This window comes from Scophthalmus maximus, chromosome 10, assembly GCF_022379125.1.
Source record: "Scophthalmus maximus strain ysfricsl-2021 chromosome 10, ASM2237912v1, whole genome shotgun sequence".
Classification (NCBI taxonomy): Eukaryota; Metazoa; Chordata; class Actinopteri; order Pleuronectiformes; family Scophthalmidae; genus Scophthalmus; species Scophthalmus maximus.
In genome coordinates this window covers 24728920-24743778 of record NC_061524.1, presented here as the reverse complement: position 1 = coordinate 24743778, position 14859 = coordinate 24728920, and the positions used below count along the sequence as shown (strand labels likewise).

Genomic DNA, 14859 nt, shown 5'->3' with positions numbered 1-14859 from the left:
ACAAAATATTTTTCCTCATATTTTAAAGACTATAATTCTGTTTTTATTATGATTTTCATCTTATTTAATTAATTTGAATATCATACATATGTTTTTGTGTTCTTCAAAGAACTGAGGTTAATGTTCATGGCGGGCTGCCATAGTCTAGGTAATTAATGGGAAACACTTGAGGTAAAGAACATCCCTGAAACTCCGATCATGTCTGTGTTGTCTCTTTGTAATGCCCCTTTAAATCCACTGGGTGGCAGCAAAGTTTTATCTATTTCAGGATTTAGTCTCAGGCTGTTGTTGGAGGAGTAAAGTCAACAGGAACGCATAAATACGTTTTTTATCGTTTGCCTTTAACTAAAAGACTCTTGTTCAAACATTACATTTCATCAAATCTGAACTGCCATAGTGTTCTGAATACACAGAATCCATACCAACTTTAGTGTCTGTTCTATAGGGAACCCAGAGCAGTTTTTCATAGTTACATTTTCATATCCTTACTATTAAAGGGTTTTTGTTTATTATTGGTGATAATAAGGACAAGGAAAATAATGATAGCACACAATTAATTATTTTAATATAATGAATATAGTAAGATTACCAAAATATCAGTATTATAACATACTGTATTTAGATCAGTGCGCTTTAGCCTGGAAAAAAATACTTATCTGAAATTGGCAAATGATGAAGAAACAGACAGGAAGTAAAATAAAAGGACTGGTTGTTTTCAATCTGTCCTTGTCATCTCTAGGTGTGTGTGGAGCTGCGATATCAACTCAGTCAGGCCCAACTGAAGAAAGAGGAAGCAGAGCGAGAGCTCCGAGAGCTCAACACCAAGACCAGCAGACAGATGGAAAAGACTGCGCAGGTACGTCTGCTTTCACCCCATTCATTAGTTTAGATCCATTACATAAATCTGATTATGAATCAGGGCTGAGACGGTGACTGTGGCTCAGGAGGCAGAGAGGTCGTCCACAAACCAGAAGGTGGTTCAATTCCCGCTTCCCCTAGTCAGCATGCCGAGGTGTCCTTGGGCAAGACACTTTACCCTAAACTGCCGACGGCTCTTCTGGCAGTGTATGAATGTGACAGAAAATGGATGATTAATAGCAGCGCGGTATGAATGTGTGTGTGACCGGGTGAACATGCTTTGAGTGGTTGATAAGATCGAAAAGCGCTGTATAAATACAGACCATTTACCATTTAACATTTGTCAGTAGTAGTTATGTTGACCAATGATCAGTTACGCTATTTGATTATTCAGTAAGTAGTTTCCCTTTTTGAACATCTGTATTGAGGTGTAAGAATCATAATCAAGAATCCCTTGAATGTTTATGCCTAAACTTTAAAATTTCTCCCAAATAGATATGTACATGTATCACTTATTCAGGCTATCCTGTAAAAATAATTATTAAATAGGACTCCTTTTTACAATTTGAAATGACACAGGACTGAGAATTCCTCATACAATATATGAATTGCTCTAATATTTCAAAATTAGGTTTTACTGTTTTGAATCAAACTGTTTTGAATTTTAGACTATCAATCTTCAAATCCTTTCCTTGTCAACCTTTACATGAGGTTGTAATCAGTCTTTGACACTGTTTGTTTGAGGGCATAAGGTGGATTGTTGTGAAAGATTTCCTCACCTCTTCCCTTTCTCCTTCCATCTCTGTGGGACAGGAAGTGGAAAGGCTAAGCTCAGAGCTGGTTGGCTGTCGGCAGCATCTGGAGGCGGTCCAAAAGGATGGGAGCCAATGGCAGGCCGAAACCCTGAGCCTAGCAGAACAGCTGGCAAATGCCCAGCGCCAACTGCACCTCACCAGGTAGTACCTAATCCTATTATACATGCCACCACACACACACACACACACACACACACACACACACACACACACACACACACACACACACACACACACACACACACACACACACACACACACACAGAGCACTCCCCTCCGCCCAGCTCAGTCCAGTCCAGTCCAGTTCAGACCAGCACACCAACTGTACCGCACCAGGTAACAGCTAATCCTATTATACAAACCACACACACATAAACACACATGCCCGCTGCTGTGCCATGGTCCCGGTACCAACTGGACCTCACCAGGTCACCTCTAATCCTGTTAAGCATGCCACAACATAATATAACACACACATACACACACACACACACACACACACACACACACACACACTGTGTGCCACTAGGCTGTTGTCCAGCCCAGCAACAGCTCTGGCAGAGCCAAAATGGCGCCTTAGCCCTTCTTCTGTACATTGCGCGTGCACACACACATATATACACACAGGCACACACAGGCACACACAGGCACACACACACACACACACACACACACACACACACACACACACACACACACACACACACACACACACAGGAACGTGTGGCTGATGGTCACTGGACAACCTGGCCTCGGTGCCACCTGCCACCTGCCAGTGCCCTGTACCCATTCTCTATTCTCTCAACGGGTGCTACCGGCTGCCCCCCACCTGCATCTTCTATCTTTCTATTTCTGCATCTTTTATATCTTTTTTTTATGTCTCCCTCTATCATTCCCTCTGTTCCTTTTTTATCTATTAAACCCCACATCCATTCACTGATCTATCTTTTCTACCTGCAGCTCTTTTATCTTCATGTCCGTTCCCGTCCTTCCTTACGATCCTCTATACTTAAAAAACTATTTTTCCCTTTCTCAGGAATATCTTCTCTTTCATCATCCTCTTTTACAATATCCCTTTTCCTAAGCTGCCCTCCTGTATTCCTCCCTTCACCCTTTTCCTTTTCTTTTCTCTGTCCATCCTGTCATCTGCTGGTTGCTGTTCCCTTCCACACCATCTACTCACAGGGCAATGCCAGCCCATGCCAGCCACCCAGGGCACTCTCTCACCCCTGCTGCCCACAGCCAAGGTGTCTGAGATGGGCACAGATGTGGCAGTGGTGTCCTGTGGTGTTGAAGGCTGCAGGAGGCAAGTTTTTCCGTGGGTGTGTGAGTGTGTGTCTATGTCCACTGCAGTTTGTCCACTGCTGCTCCTGGCTCTAATCTGTGTTTAAGTGAGTTTTTTTGTCAGCTGGCCAGTGCGAACACATTGGCTGCATGACGGGCTGCCGTGTGTTTAAGGGATGAAGCAAGGAGCTTGTGTTTGTGTGTGTGTGTATATTTTGCAGCCAGCTGTGGAGAATGACATGCATATTAATGTGGCAACATGATGACTTTGACCTGTAGTAGAGGAGCCACTGGACTAAACTATTTCACTGCCATGTGTGTGGGTGTATGTGCATGAGAGAGTTTATAGTTTTATCGGTCCGCAGATGCATACTAGATGTTTGACAGCTGTTGACTTGGCCAAGCATGTGGCCATTCAAATTCAATTTTGAATATTAGCAGTGAAAGCCACTTTTGATACTGATTCACTATGTAATTTCTTTTCCTACAGTTCTCCATGAGCAGTAGATGTATATGTTCACATGCAGTGTCACAGAATCACATTTAAAGTCCCACTTAGTGCCAGAACTTTAGGTGATAGTGTAGTGATAAAAGTGTAAATGAAAAGAAAAGGCTTTGTTGAAGTTAAATACCAGGTGTGGAACAGCTTACAAAGAGCTGAAACTAGCTGAAATGCTCAAGATAACAAAATAGCCTGCTGGCCTTAAATTCTTTTTTAAGGAGATAATTTTGCTTGGGCATGGGTTGTATTTAGGATTAGATTAATGTGAGCGTGTAGTGGGATTAGGGTTTATAGAAGGATGACAAATAAAACATACACACCTGATCCAGATGAATATACTGTTGGAAAACAAGTTACACTATTTCCCCAAAACCAAAGTGAATTATCACATTTGACAAACTGGCACATTTCATTAATATTATTTATTTGCTCTGTCAAATTATTTCTGTAGTCTGAACAGTCACACTTTGTTTGTGTGGCCGATAAGGTCATGAGAAAATGTGTCTTTCAGGATTCTAGGGTTAAGTACTTTGAATTCTTTTAAATTGTGATTGCCTTAATATTATAATATAGAAGATAACAAAATAATATATGATAAAGATATTCAAACTGGAAAGTGTGAATGTGCAATAATGCTAGTCCATTAGACCCCCGGCAGCACTATAATGATTCATTACATTTAGTTTTATAAGAAGAGTGAGAGTTGGTCTATCTGGTCAGATTACCAGTCTAGAAATTGTGCATGATCTAAACTAACTGGTTTGTATGACAGGTTGTGGCATTTGGGTTAAGAGCGGTTCTGAATGGCCAGATTTGTAGGCCTATTGTCACAGATGCAATACTAATGAATCGTTCATATATGGAGATAACAGTGCACACTATTAAACAATATTTCCTCTAACAAAGTCATGCATAACTTTGGGATTAGATGATGTTTGATCACTTTTCTTTTAGCATATAGATGACTTTAGATACATAAAACTCATACACATTACTTCTTTAGCTTGAAAGCAGCAGCAGGTCATCACTATGTCACTTTTAGACATTATGTTAATCATTGCATACATTGATTAGTGAGTTCTGAAACAGAAACTCTGGAGAAAGGTCTGCTGAGGACAAGCTGAGGATTTTGGTTTCTGTTCTCATCACACTTAAGCTGAACCCTTATTATTCTCTCCATCCATGCATGCCTGTTACTATATTATCAGTGTGTAAGGATTTAACAAGCAGTTTTTTCTGAGACATGACGTGTACGTGCTCGCACACCCACACACAGGGGCGGACCTTGTCTCTATGCACAGAGGCGGTGGACCACTCTCAAGGGCCCCTGGTGTTGATGTCATTTTAAAAATCAAAACTGTGAAATAGCGGATTTATAATTAACTATGCAATCCATTAACAGAAATGGTCACTTATTCAGCCAAGCAAGCCAACAACATACAGAGAACCCACTTTGTAACACATGATTGTACTGAAAAAACTAAAAAGGTCAGCGGCAGACAATGACCGAAACAACTTGGTGGAACAGTAGCCTACCCTGTCTCAGATTCAGGACACAAGGCAGGAGCGTTGGTATAAATAGTACACATTTTTAGAGAACAGTTAGGACGAAGAGAAATTCTGACGCTATGGATACAAGGACTAGAAATAAACATTAACACAGGTTGTAATAAACATGAAAGCAGGACAAAAAAAAGGCACGATAGATTGGATAGCCTATTATGTTTAATTTCCGCACCATGTCAGCCATGCATATGTTCCACTTATGCAAACGTCACAACTTGCTCTGTCGGCATTTAAATGTTTTTAGAGTGAAGGACAGCAAACAATATTAGCTTCTGTAATTAAAAGGCCCACCAAAAATTGAAATCCTGGCGCCGTGCCTGCACCGGACGACAAAAATAAAGTTGCAATGCAGTCGAAAGGTAGCTCAGCAGGGGGCCCCTGCTAAGCGTGGGTCCTGGGGCGGCCTCACCCCTCTGCCCCTTTGGTCCTTCCGCCTTTGCACACACACATCCACTTGTCACATACACACCTGATTAAATTGGATCATAGTCCTGGTCCCTCCTCAGGCCAGCACAGTTTTTTTTTTTTTTTACCCTTTTTGGTATTTTCCTTTTTTCCCCTGTTGCTTTTCCTCTCTTTCTTTTCTGTCATGCTGCTCCAGACTGCACAAATAAACCTCAAGCGACTGACCCCCCCCCCCCTTTGTCAACCTCTGTCTCTTTCTCTCTCTGTCCATCTGCGGGTCCTCTGGGGTTATGCAGAGCTACATGTACTTTATTCTAAGTCATGCCTCTGTTTGCCCCCGCTTGTTGTTCACTACAGAGTCATGCATGAGTCTTTGTAGCTTGTAGTGGGCCAGTTTGTGTGACTGTGTTTGTGTGTTGTAAGAGTGTGAGATACACAGTCGCGGGCCTGGAAGGCATTTGTATGACCAACCTACGAAGGCAGCTCTTTGATTCTCTCTTTGCAACTTGCTCACTCCCCTCTTTCATTCTGTGCTCCTCTGGTGGCCCAAATGATCACAGCCCGTCTTCAAACAGGGCACATGAAGCACAGAGAGCCTCTGTTTGATTTCTGATAGCCCTACCTTCCTTTTCTGACAAGCACATACGTGTGCGCACATACTCACACACACATTTGTTTGTACAACTGCATGCTTGCAAATGTGCGCACTGATATACAGTACGCATCAGTCGAATCCACATGCCTGTACACACACACACACATGCACACGCACACACACACACACTCACACACACACACACACACACACACACACACACACACACACACACAGATGCATGCACGGCATCCACGGGTCCCATGGCGGCTGGTGTGCTGTGCTGTGCTCCAGGATTGGATCATCAGCCAGCTGTGAGTTGGACAGCCCAGGATCTGTCCTAATCCCTGCCACTCTGTTCATATTGCCTCACATACACACACTCGCACTCCAGTCCCGGCCCCAGCCCAGCAGTGGGCTTTACTAAGTTTGTTTTGTTTGTTTGCTCCTGTCTTCCTTCACTTTCTTTCTTTTCTTCCTTTCTCGCCTCCTGGCCTTCTTTCTCTCTCAATGTTGCGATGAAAGATCCCAGAGGCCACAGTTACTGCCCAGCATAACCTCTGTTTCTACACATGCCAGAAAGGCATTTATAGATAGATATATGTGTGTTTGCATGCGGCAGTTTATCCATGGTTAGTTGAGACCTGTGTCTGCTTTGTGTTTGGGATGAGTCGAATGTCTGCAAGGCCCCAAATCTTCCTCCAGTTCTGTTATCCCCATGAAATCAAGCATCCATGTTCATGAAGGCACTGGCTTAGAGCTGTGGATGGATCTGAAGCTGCGAGTGCTTCAGTGAATACGTTTACTTGCTGTCTCTTTCTCACCTAAAATTCCTAAATATGGATTCCTGTGCCAGTAAATGTATGAACATGACTGCTCATATAATTTGATCTACGTCTGTATTTCATGAGCGGCAAAGCTTTCAGCCGAAACCCCCTGGGTTGTGAATTCGATCAGGAGGGACTGAGGCTGACAGACAGACCTGTCTGCAGGGACATCGCCCCAAGATTCCTCTGGAGGAGGAGGACACCAGCAGTGGAGGAAGATTTATTGTCTTGGATAGCCAAGAGGACTGAAGTGTCTGCCACCTTTGAAGCAAAACCTCAGATGTGGAATAAGTAGGGTTACAATGAACCTCTTGAACCTTCATGGGTTTGGAGGTCCAGTGGACAACTTTGGTATAGTAGAGGAGCTTATATGCAGTATGGGAAAGGACAATGATGAGTTTGGACAACACTACTCCTTCAAATGAACAAAGTCATTAGTCATATAGGCTACATGACTATCAGGATCCCTCCCTGTGGAGGTATGCAGGGCATGTCCGACTGGGAAAAGTAGACACTTTAGGCAAATTTAACACACAGAAGAGATTATACTGTATATCCCACCTGTCGGGGGAGTGGTGATTGGGGAAGTTGAGATGCCTGGGCTACTTCGCTTTGCCTACTGCCACTGAATCCTTGATCCATTTTGAATAAAATCTGGAGTGTGTGACAAAAGACCTCCTCCTCTGGCATCACAGTATATTTTTAACATTAGAGCCCAGTAGAAAAGCTGATGATATTACATTTTGTTTAGAGCTACAACAGTTAATCAATTAATCGATTTGTTATCGACTACTAAATTAATCGGTCAAAATTCACTGATTTCAGCTTCTTAAATGTCTGGTTTCTTTGCTCCTCTATTACAGTAAACTTAATATCTTTGTGTGTGTGAACAAAACATCATCTTGGTGTTTTGGGAAACAGGATGGACATTTTTCAACATTTTATGACATTTTATGCACAAAAAACTAAAAATAATCGACAGATTAATCGATTATGAAGAAACTTATATGCAACCCCAATTTTGTTTCATTGTATCAGTGCAGTTTTGATTAGTACATTTTAATCTTGGTGACTGGATGCTGAGATTTTCACTTCTTTTTATTGTAACTCTGATGCCTAATTGCAGTGTAGTAGAGAAGAGAGAAGAGATGAGGTGTAAACATTTCACCAACACAGTACGCAATGGATCCAACACTTACAGAATATGGGATGAAATGAGGGATGACGCATTTGATCAATATTAATAAAGTGGTAGGTGAAACAGACAGGCAAGAATGTGTACAGAAATAGAAGGGGATTTAGAGTTCCTGAATTTTGATATCACTCCTCTCTTGAGTGACCCTGAACAGTAGATGGATGCCAAGAAGTGGAGAGAGATATACTGTTGTCAGACAAAACTCCAGACCAACCGCTGTGACTCTTATACACAAAGTTCCCCAAACTCTATTAAACATGTCACGCTGCTGCTCTCGCTGCACTTCTACCTAGTCCCCCCCCTCAGTTGTACATCATGATATCAAGGTCTGGATAGGCGGTGAACAGAACTGTGCGTGTGTTAGGGCGGAGAAGTGTAAATGAGGAAGGTGAGGCAGCAGATGCCGCGTCCCGCCAGAGGCTTGCTTTGAGCAGCGAGCGAAATCTGGGCGCGACAAAACTGCTGCAAACCAACTCGGCAGGAGGCCCTTGTCCAATCACGGCCCAGGATAAAAGGGCCGGGGCGCCATGTGGGCTGCAGTCGCTCAGGAGAGGTGGGGGCCGTAATGAACCTTCAAGCGCTGCCAGCGAGCACACACACGCACTTGAGCACAGCATCTTTTATTTCTACCTGGCATTAACAGTGCCTAACCACTGTCAGCACACGCATGCATGCACGCAACCTCTATAGCAATTGTTGGTGTGACTTTTTTTGCGTGCGTGCGCGTGCGTGCGTGCGCGCTGTTAAGTGTTGATACCTTTGGGCTACACCTGTGTCTCTGAAGTTTGATGTGTGTGTCTCTGTGTGACAGCGGCGGGGCAGTGCCAGGTATGAGGCTTGCTGTGTGTATTTGTGTGTTTGCGTGTGTTTGCGTGTGCGCATGCTTGTCTGGTCGGCAGCCATGTTGTTGGGTAGCAGATGGCACCATGGTTGGCAGGGGAGGGGCTGCTTAGCACAACTAATCAGACAGTTACGGATAGGGCAGCTGGGAGGGCCGTCAGCCAGTCAGTGTGTGTGTGTGTGTGTGTGTGTGTGTGTGTGTGTGTGTGTGTGTGTGTGTGTGTGTGTGTGTGTGTGTGTGTGTGTGTGTGTGTGTGTGTGTGTGTGTGTGTGTGTGTGTGTGTGTGTGTGTGTGTGTGTGTGTGTGTGTGTGTGTGTGTGTGTGTGTGTGTGTGTGTGTGTGTGTGTGTGTGTGCGTCGCAGAGTGCCACGATGTTGACAGTGGTGGGCCCGTTGGCCCGGTGACGAGACCTTGCTGCGTTCTTCTCTCCTCGCTGTCGGAGTACCCTCTCTCTCATCCTGCCTTCTCACCTCTCGCATGTGCTCTTGCTTGCTCTCTGGTTCACTCTGATGAGACCTGCTAGGTCTTTTATTCTTTCATTTCCTCTTGTCTTTCCGTTACCTTGTCTTGCTCTCCGCCGCATCTTTCTTTGTCTGGTCTTCAATTCTAATTGTATTTGTGTGAATATGTTTGATTTGAAAGTAATAACAAAAATATCACATCAATGCCGCAACCCTTGGTCGAAATCTAGATTTCCCCCTCTAATTGTGTTGTTGTGTTGTTTTCCCCCCTCTGCTTATGATTCTGGTCTTCAACTCTTACTTTGACTCTGATCTAGTGTGTCTAGTGTTACAGCAAATGCTCTCAACATAAGACATCTGAGAGTTATGTCTAGATCAAAGATATTCATCAGTGCTACATTTCATGATTCTTGTTGCTTAGGAAACTACACAGCTTCTCCAATTAACCCTCGATATTGAGCGTCGATTTTGGCATCTATAATTCTTTTTCCCAGTAGTTAATAACCCCGGAAAAAAGATTGTCACAGTTTGAAATTCTTATTTGGGTTTGATTGTTTAGGCTAGATTATGTTTTGATTTTGTACAAGTAGATTGTTAGATCAATTTCAACATGAGTGCAAGAGTAGATGGTTTCTTTTGGGGGGTTGGATATAACAAACATTCCACTTTCTCCCCTGTTCAACCTTGTAACAGTCATTTCACCTATACTGTAAACTCATGCAAGCCAGGCACTCTTGATAGATGGAGACAGGTGTCCTGTGTCCATCTCGCCATAGCTCAAATTCCATCCATTATCTGTTTTAATTTGCAGTGGGTAAATTATACCATGAGCCCCTCTGAGCACATATTGCTAGCATCTACTTATTTTCACTAAAATACCATAAAGGTTCAAATGTGTGAGCTATAAATTCAGCAGTGGAAAATCACACTCTAACTGTAGGAGTAGGATTATTAAACAGAGCTTTAATCTGCCCGTCCTGCAGGGCTGGGAATGGATAGAATAGACAGATCGCTTACTGGGAGACCTTGGGCAAGATGGAGGCAAATCTGTCAGCTACAACTGTTGTCACCTCTGCCAAGTGTGCCCTGGGACACTGGCCTACATACACACATTAAGGCTGGAGGACAGAGAGTGGATGGGAGAGCTCCGGCCCTCTGCCATCCATCAACCATCCACTTTTCCCTTCATTCGTTCATCTTGTCATGCCTTCCCTCATGCACTGTACATGCACATGTACTCACGTCTCTGTGTGTGTGTGTGTGTGTGTGTGTGTGTGTGTGTGTGTGTGTGTGTGTGTGTGTGTGTGTGTGTGTGTGTGTGTGTGTGTGTGTGTGTGTGTGTGTGTGTCAGTCATCTAGCCCTCAACTTTGTGCCTTCACACAAAGTTGAGGGCAGCACCATCAGTGACTCTACACTACCCACTGCCCAGTAGGCACAGCTTTCATCCAACATGACAGAACCTCCTCTTTTCCCCCCACTTCTCTCTTTTACCTCAGTCACCCTCTTTTACCTGATTGATCTTGATGCTTTTATCTTTTCATCCTCTTCATTTTCATGTCCCTCATAAAGCTGCTCTTTGTTCTCTTTTTTTCTCTCTTGTCTTTAATCCATCCCTTTCTCTCGGTTGCCCCCTTTGTGGGCACATCGATGCCAAGCAGTGCCTTGTAGGTAGTAGGGCAGTGGCCCCATTTGCAGACTTTATCAGGATGATCAGGAGAAGAAGACTGGAGCAAGGTAGCAGCTGAGAGGAGATGTGGTGGACGATATGTAAGGTGGAATCATGGAAGAGAAGAGCGTGACTATGAGTTGAGGAGGGTGTTATATAACGATAGTCATGAACAGGAGAGACATTTGGCTCTGGGAGTAAGTCATTGTCATCAGCTATTGAAGGAATGCCTTTCATGAAATCAGTCAGTGCTGCTCCACTTTTGGTGCTGTTTATATTCCATTATCCCAAATTACTGGGTTTCTGGTGTAATAATTAATAATATTCTATATATATGATAAAAATTATTACAATCCACAATAAAAAGCCTTTTTTTTTTAAAAGAGGATTGCCACCTGCAGCTTAAGTTAATATTCATGCACGTTGTGAGATATGGCCATAATAACAAAGCTTTATCATTTATGCTAACAAAGTTTGTGAAAGGGGTTAAAGAAAAAAAAACACATTAACACAACCCTTAGTGCACTAGTCTGTTCGCGAGGATCTATACACAAAGAAAAATTACTGATATAAAAAATGAATAAGATGAGGCTGGAAATCAAAATCATGCAATTGTTAAATAGCCAAATCTCCTCAGCACAACTTCTTTTCATTTATTCTGTTGCGACTGTGCAGCTTGCTTTTCGCTGATTGGTCAAAACATTTGTTAATATCGAAAATACATTTTCACACATTGCGGTAGATGCACCAAATGTGACGCAAAAGTTTAAACGCAAACAGCACACTTGGATTGGGTAAGCGTTCCTAAGATACGTGAGGGGTACTTCTCCTCTGACTTGCATCAGGCCCATTCGCACAGGTCGACCTTTCTGGACGGGTTCTAGAACAGAAGGCCCGACCTTAATGCCGACACTGGTAAACATTTTCCTGAGGCGTTTATGGTCTAAATCTCTATTTTCAAGTCTTCTTCAATACAGCATGTGTTTTTTTTAAATGATGGTCTCGTTTAGAGAAAAATAAACGATAAAGCACTATGGTTTCGGGGTCGTGGATACAGCGTGATTGACAACTGGTGACGACTTGCAGCGGACAAGTTCTCAGTAGCCCCGTACCCTCTCCTCAGTCATCCTCCCACCAGTGTTAATTTTGGCAGCTATTTTAGATTTAGTCTTAGTCTTTAGACAAAAATCCTTATGAGTTTCAATCACATTTTAGTCATGTTTATCCTTCATAGTTTCAGTCTAGTTTTATTAAAACTGAAAAATATTTTAGTCGACAAAGTCATTACATTTTAGTCGACTTTTAGTCAAAAGTAGTTAAAAGAAATTAAATTAGGCCAATACAAGTATCGAAAATTGAAATCAAGATGACAGGTGGTGTTGAAAATCGTTAAATAACATTTCACTCTGAACACTTTTACTTAAATTAATATCTGGATTCATTACCATATTCTTCCTCTTCTTCAAAGAAATTAAGCTAATTTTCATTTATATTTTATATGTAAGGACAGCAGAGACGCTACAGCAATGTCCACTGCTGGAGACATCTTCTTACTAATCCTGCTGATGAGTCAAGGAATCTGTCTGTCAGTCAGTCATATCTCGAGAACTGTTCATCTTATTGGCTCACACTTGTCAAGTGTGTTGTTTAGGGACCAAGGAAGAAAACCCAGTGCTGGACACGTGTTACGTTCAGTGTTGATGCATTTTGGAAAACAGCTGATCAGCGCTGTGGAGCAGCGAAAGTAAAGATGTTGTCAGCGGATGATGTCACAACGGTGTGTTCACAACAACATGGACAACAACTGATTGACTGACTCTCCAGTTAACGGTTCATGTGCACCGAGTCGAGATTCACCGAAACAGTTTGTTATCCCCGCCTCTTAACTTGAGTACACGTACAACGTGAGGGGAGCGGCCGTTAATTTAGTTTGATCTTGAATTAATGTATAGATGTTTATATATATGTATATATATATGTGTGTGTGTGTATATATATATGTGTATATATATATGACGAATGGTTGTTATTATTTGTATTATTATTATATATGCTATTAACACGTTTGCACAATTTAATTAATTCCTTGTGGGCTCCTGCTAGTTTAACATACCTGAGGTGTAGGAGAAATGGGAGACGAACTGCGAGATAGGCAGTTTTCTCCGCCTGAATGTGGTTTAACTTTCACCAAATGTTTCAGCAGATCGCCCGTGTTACCACCTTTACTTGCACAACGTCTGTTAAACTTGTGGCAACAAGTGAAGTATAACCAGATCTTTGACCGGTCCGCTCTCTGCCATCGCCACACGGAGCAGGTCTAGAGTGAGAGCTGGCCCCGAGCCCTGCACAGGACAGGCTCCGACCAACGCAGAGGCACAGATCTCTCCTCAGGATTGTGAATAGCGAAAATTCATCATATTCATCAAATTCTTCAACACCGTTAGAAGCAGCGATAAAGTCATGGCTTATCGATACTATGGTCTTTCATAATTTAGTCCCGGGGCCTGTTTATTACCAGGTTTGTGTACTCAAACACTGCAGAGACTTGTCAGAGTCACCGGGTCACTATGCATAGTAATGATGAAATTAATTGGTCACGTCAAAGTATAGTCTGACTACTTAAATAAGATATTTTACTAGCCTTGAATACTAAACACGAATAGCCAAATCATCTGCTGCCAACATATGGTCGATATTTAGACATAATCACATATGTAATCTTGCAATATCCAAGCTTTCACTTTTAATGGTGTAGGTTTAATTGCTTTATTCCATGTTATTTTAATCCAATTGGCTTTCCTCTTCAGTATGTAGTTAACTCCTCCTGCTGGCCTTTCCAGCCAGCGCATGGAAGGCCAGAGATGTTTGCCTGGCATGGTCATTTGGGAGGTCTTAAGCTGCAGCTCACCTTGCCTCACATTCCATGAAGGCTCATGGAACAGTAGGGAGGTGTGCTCTCCCTACCTCAGACTATAGTGCTCTTGACTGACACGTACAGACGTATGAATATTATGTAGAGTAGAGGTTTAGGAGCTTATGGGGGATGTTTTTATGTAGAAGTTAGTGAATAGCATAGTGGAGGCAGAGGGAGAAAAGCTGCGATGTTGGTGATGGTGCCAACTCCAAACCTAGTCCCCCTGCAGAGTTTATAAAAAAAGCCTCTCTTTGTTTTTTACCTCAATGGCCACCTCTCTCTGACTAAGCATCTGATCTCATGGCCCATGAGTGCAGACACTGAGGACAGGAGAGAAATAGGAGAAATGATGAGGTGCAAAAGTAAGCAGTTAATCGAGGAGTTCACTTGAGCTGACTTGGGAGGGCTTGGAGAGCAAGATGGTGCGTGTTTCCTGCCAGTTGCCCCCAAGTTAATGTGCGTGTGGGAGGAGCCGAGGGGCATTTGAAGTGACATCAGGCATGTCTCAGGTGTGAAGTGAACACTAACACGAGAGAACACTCAATGTGGTGCCGACTTTCAGTGTGCACATCTTTCTCTCTCACTGCATTTATTTTCATCATCTGAAACTTCCACTGTATGTCTAATTTATTTCTTTGCAGATCAAGATTTTCCTTTATTTAGATTTTGCCTTACATACTCTTTCTATAAAAAATATATATACAGTATTTGTTAATATATTTATGCCATAAAATTCATATACACTAACTTTTATTACACACTATCAAAGTGTTATCCTAATTAAAATAATTGATTTTGTAGACAGACATGTACTGTCTCAGCTGAAATTGATTTGACACCCAGCCCTACCATACATGCGACTTACAACTCTTTCTGTAGGGCACAGATATGACACTGTCGTTGAGTCCTGGATTTCTGGACTGGGTCAG

The 14859-nt window shown here is 42.6% G+C and overlaps 1 protein-coding gene across 2 annotated transcripts in view; it reads left to right on the top strand.

Moving 5' to 3' along the window:
• The window catches only part of sdccag8 (SHH signaling and ciliogenesis regulator sdccag8), a 49982-nt gene that overhangs the window by 6228 nt on the left and 28895 nt on the right, over positions 1-14859 (top strand). For both annotated transcript variants that reach the window (XR_004784517.2, XM_035605250.2), the window contains exons 12-13: positions 740-856; positions 1672-1814. Coding sequence is in view for 1 of the 2 variants with exons in the window: in XM_035605250.2 (XP_035461143.2) it covers positions 740-856; positions 1672-1814 (260 nt within the window). In the remaining variant the exon portion in view is untranslated. The remainder of the gene's footprint in view (positions 1-739; positions 857-1671; positions 1815-14859) is intronic.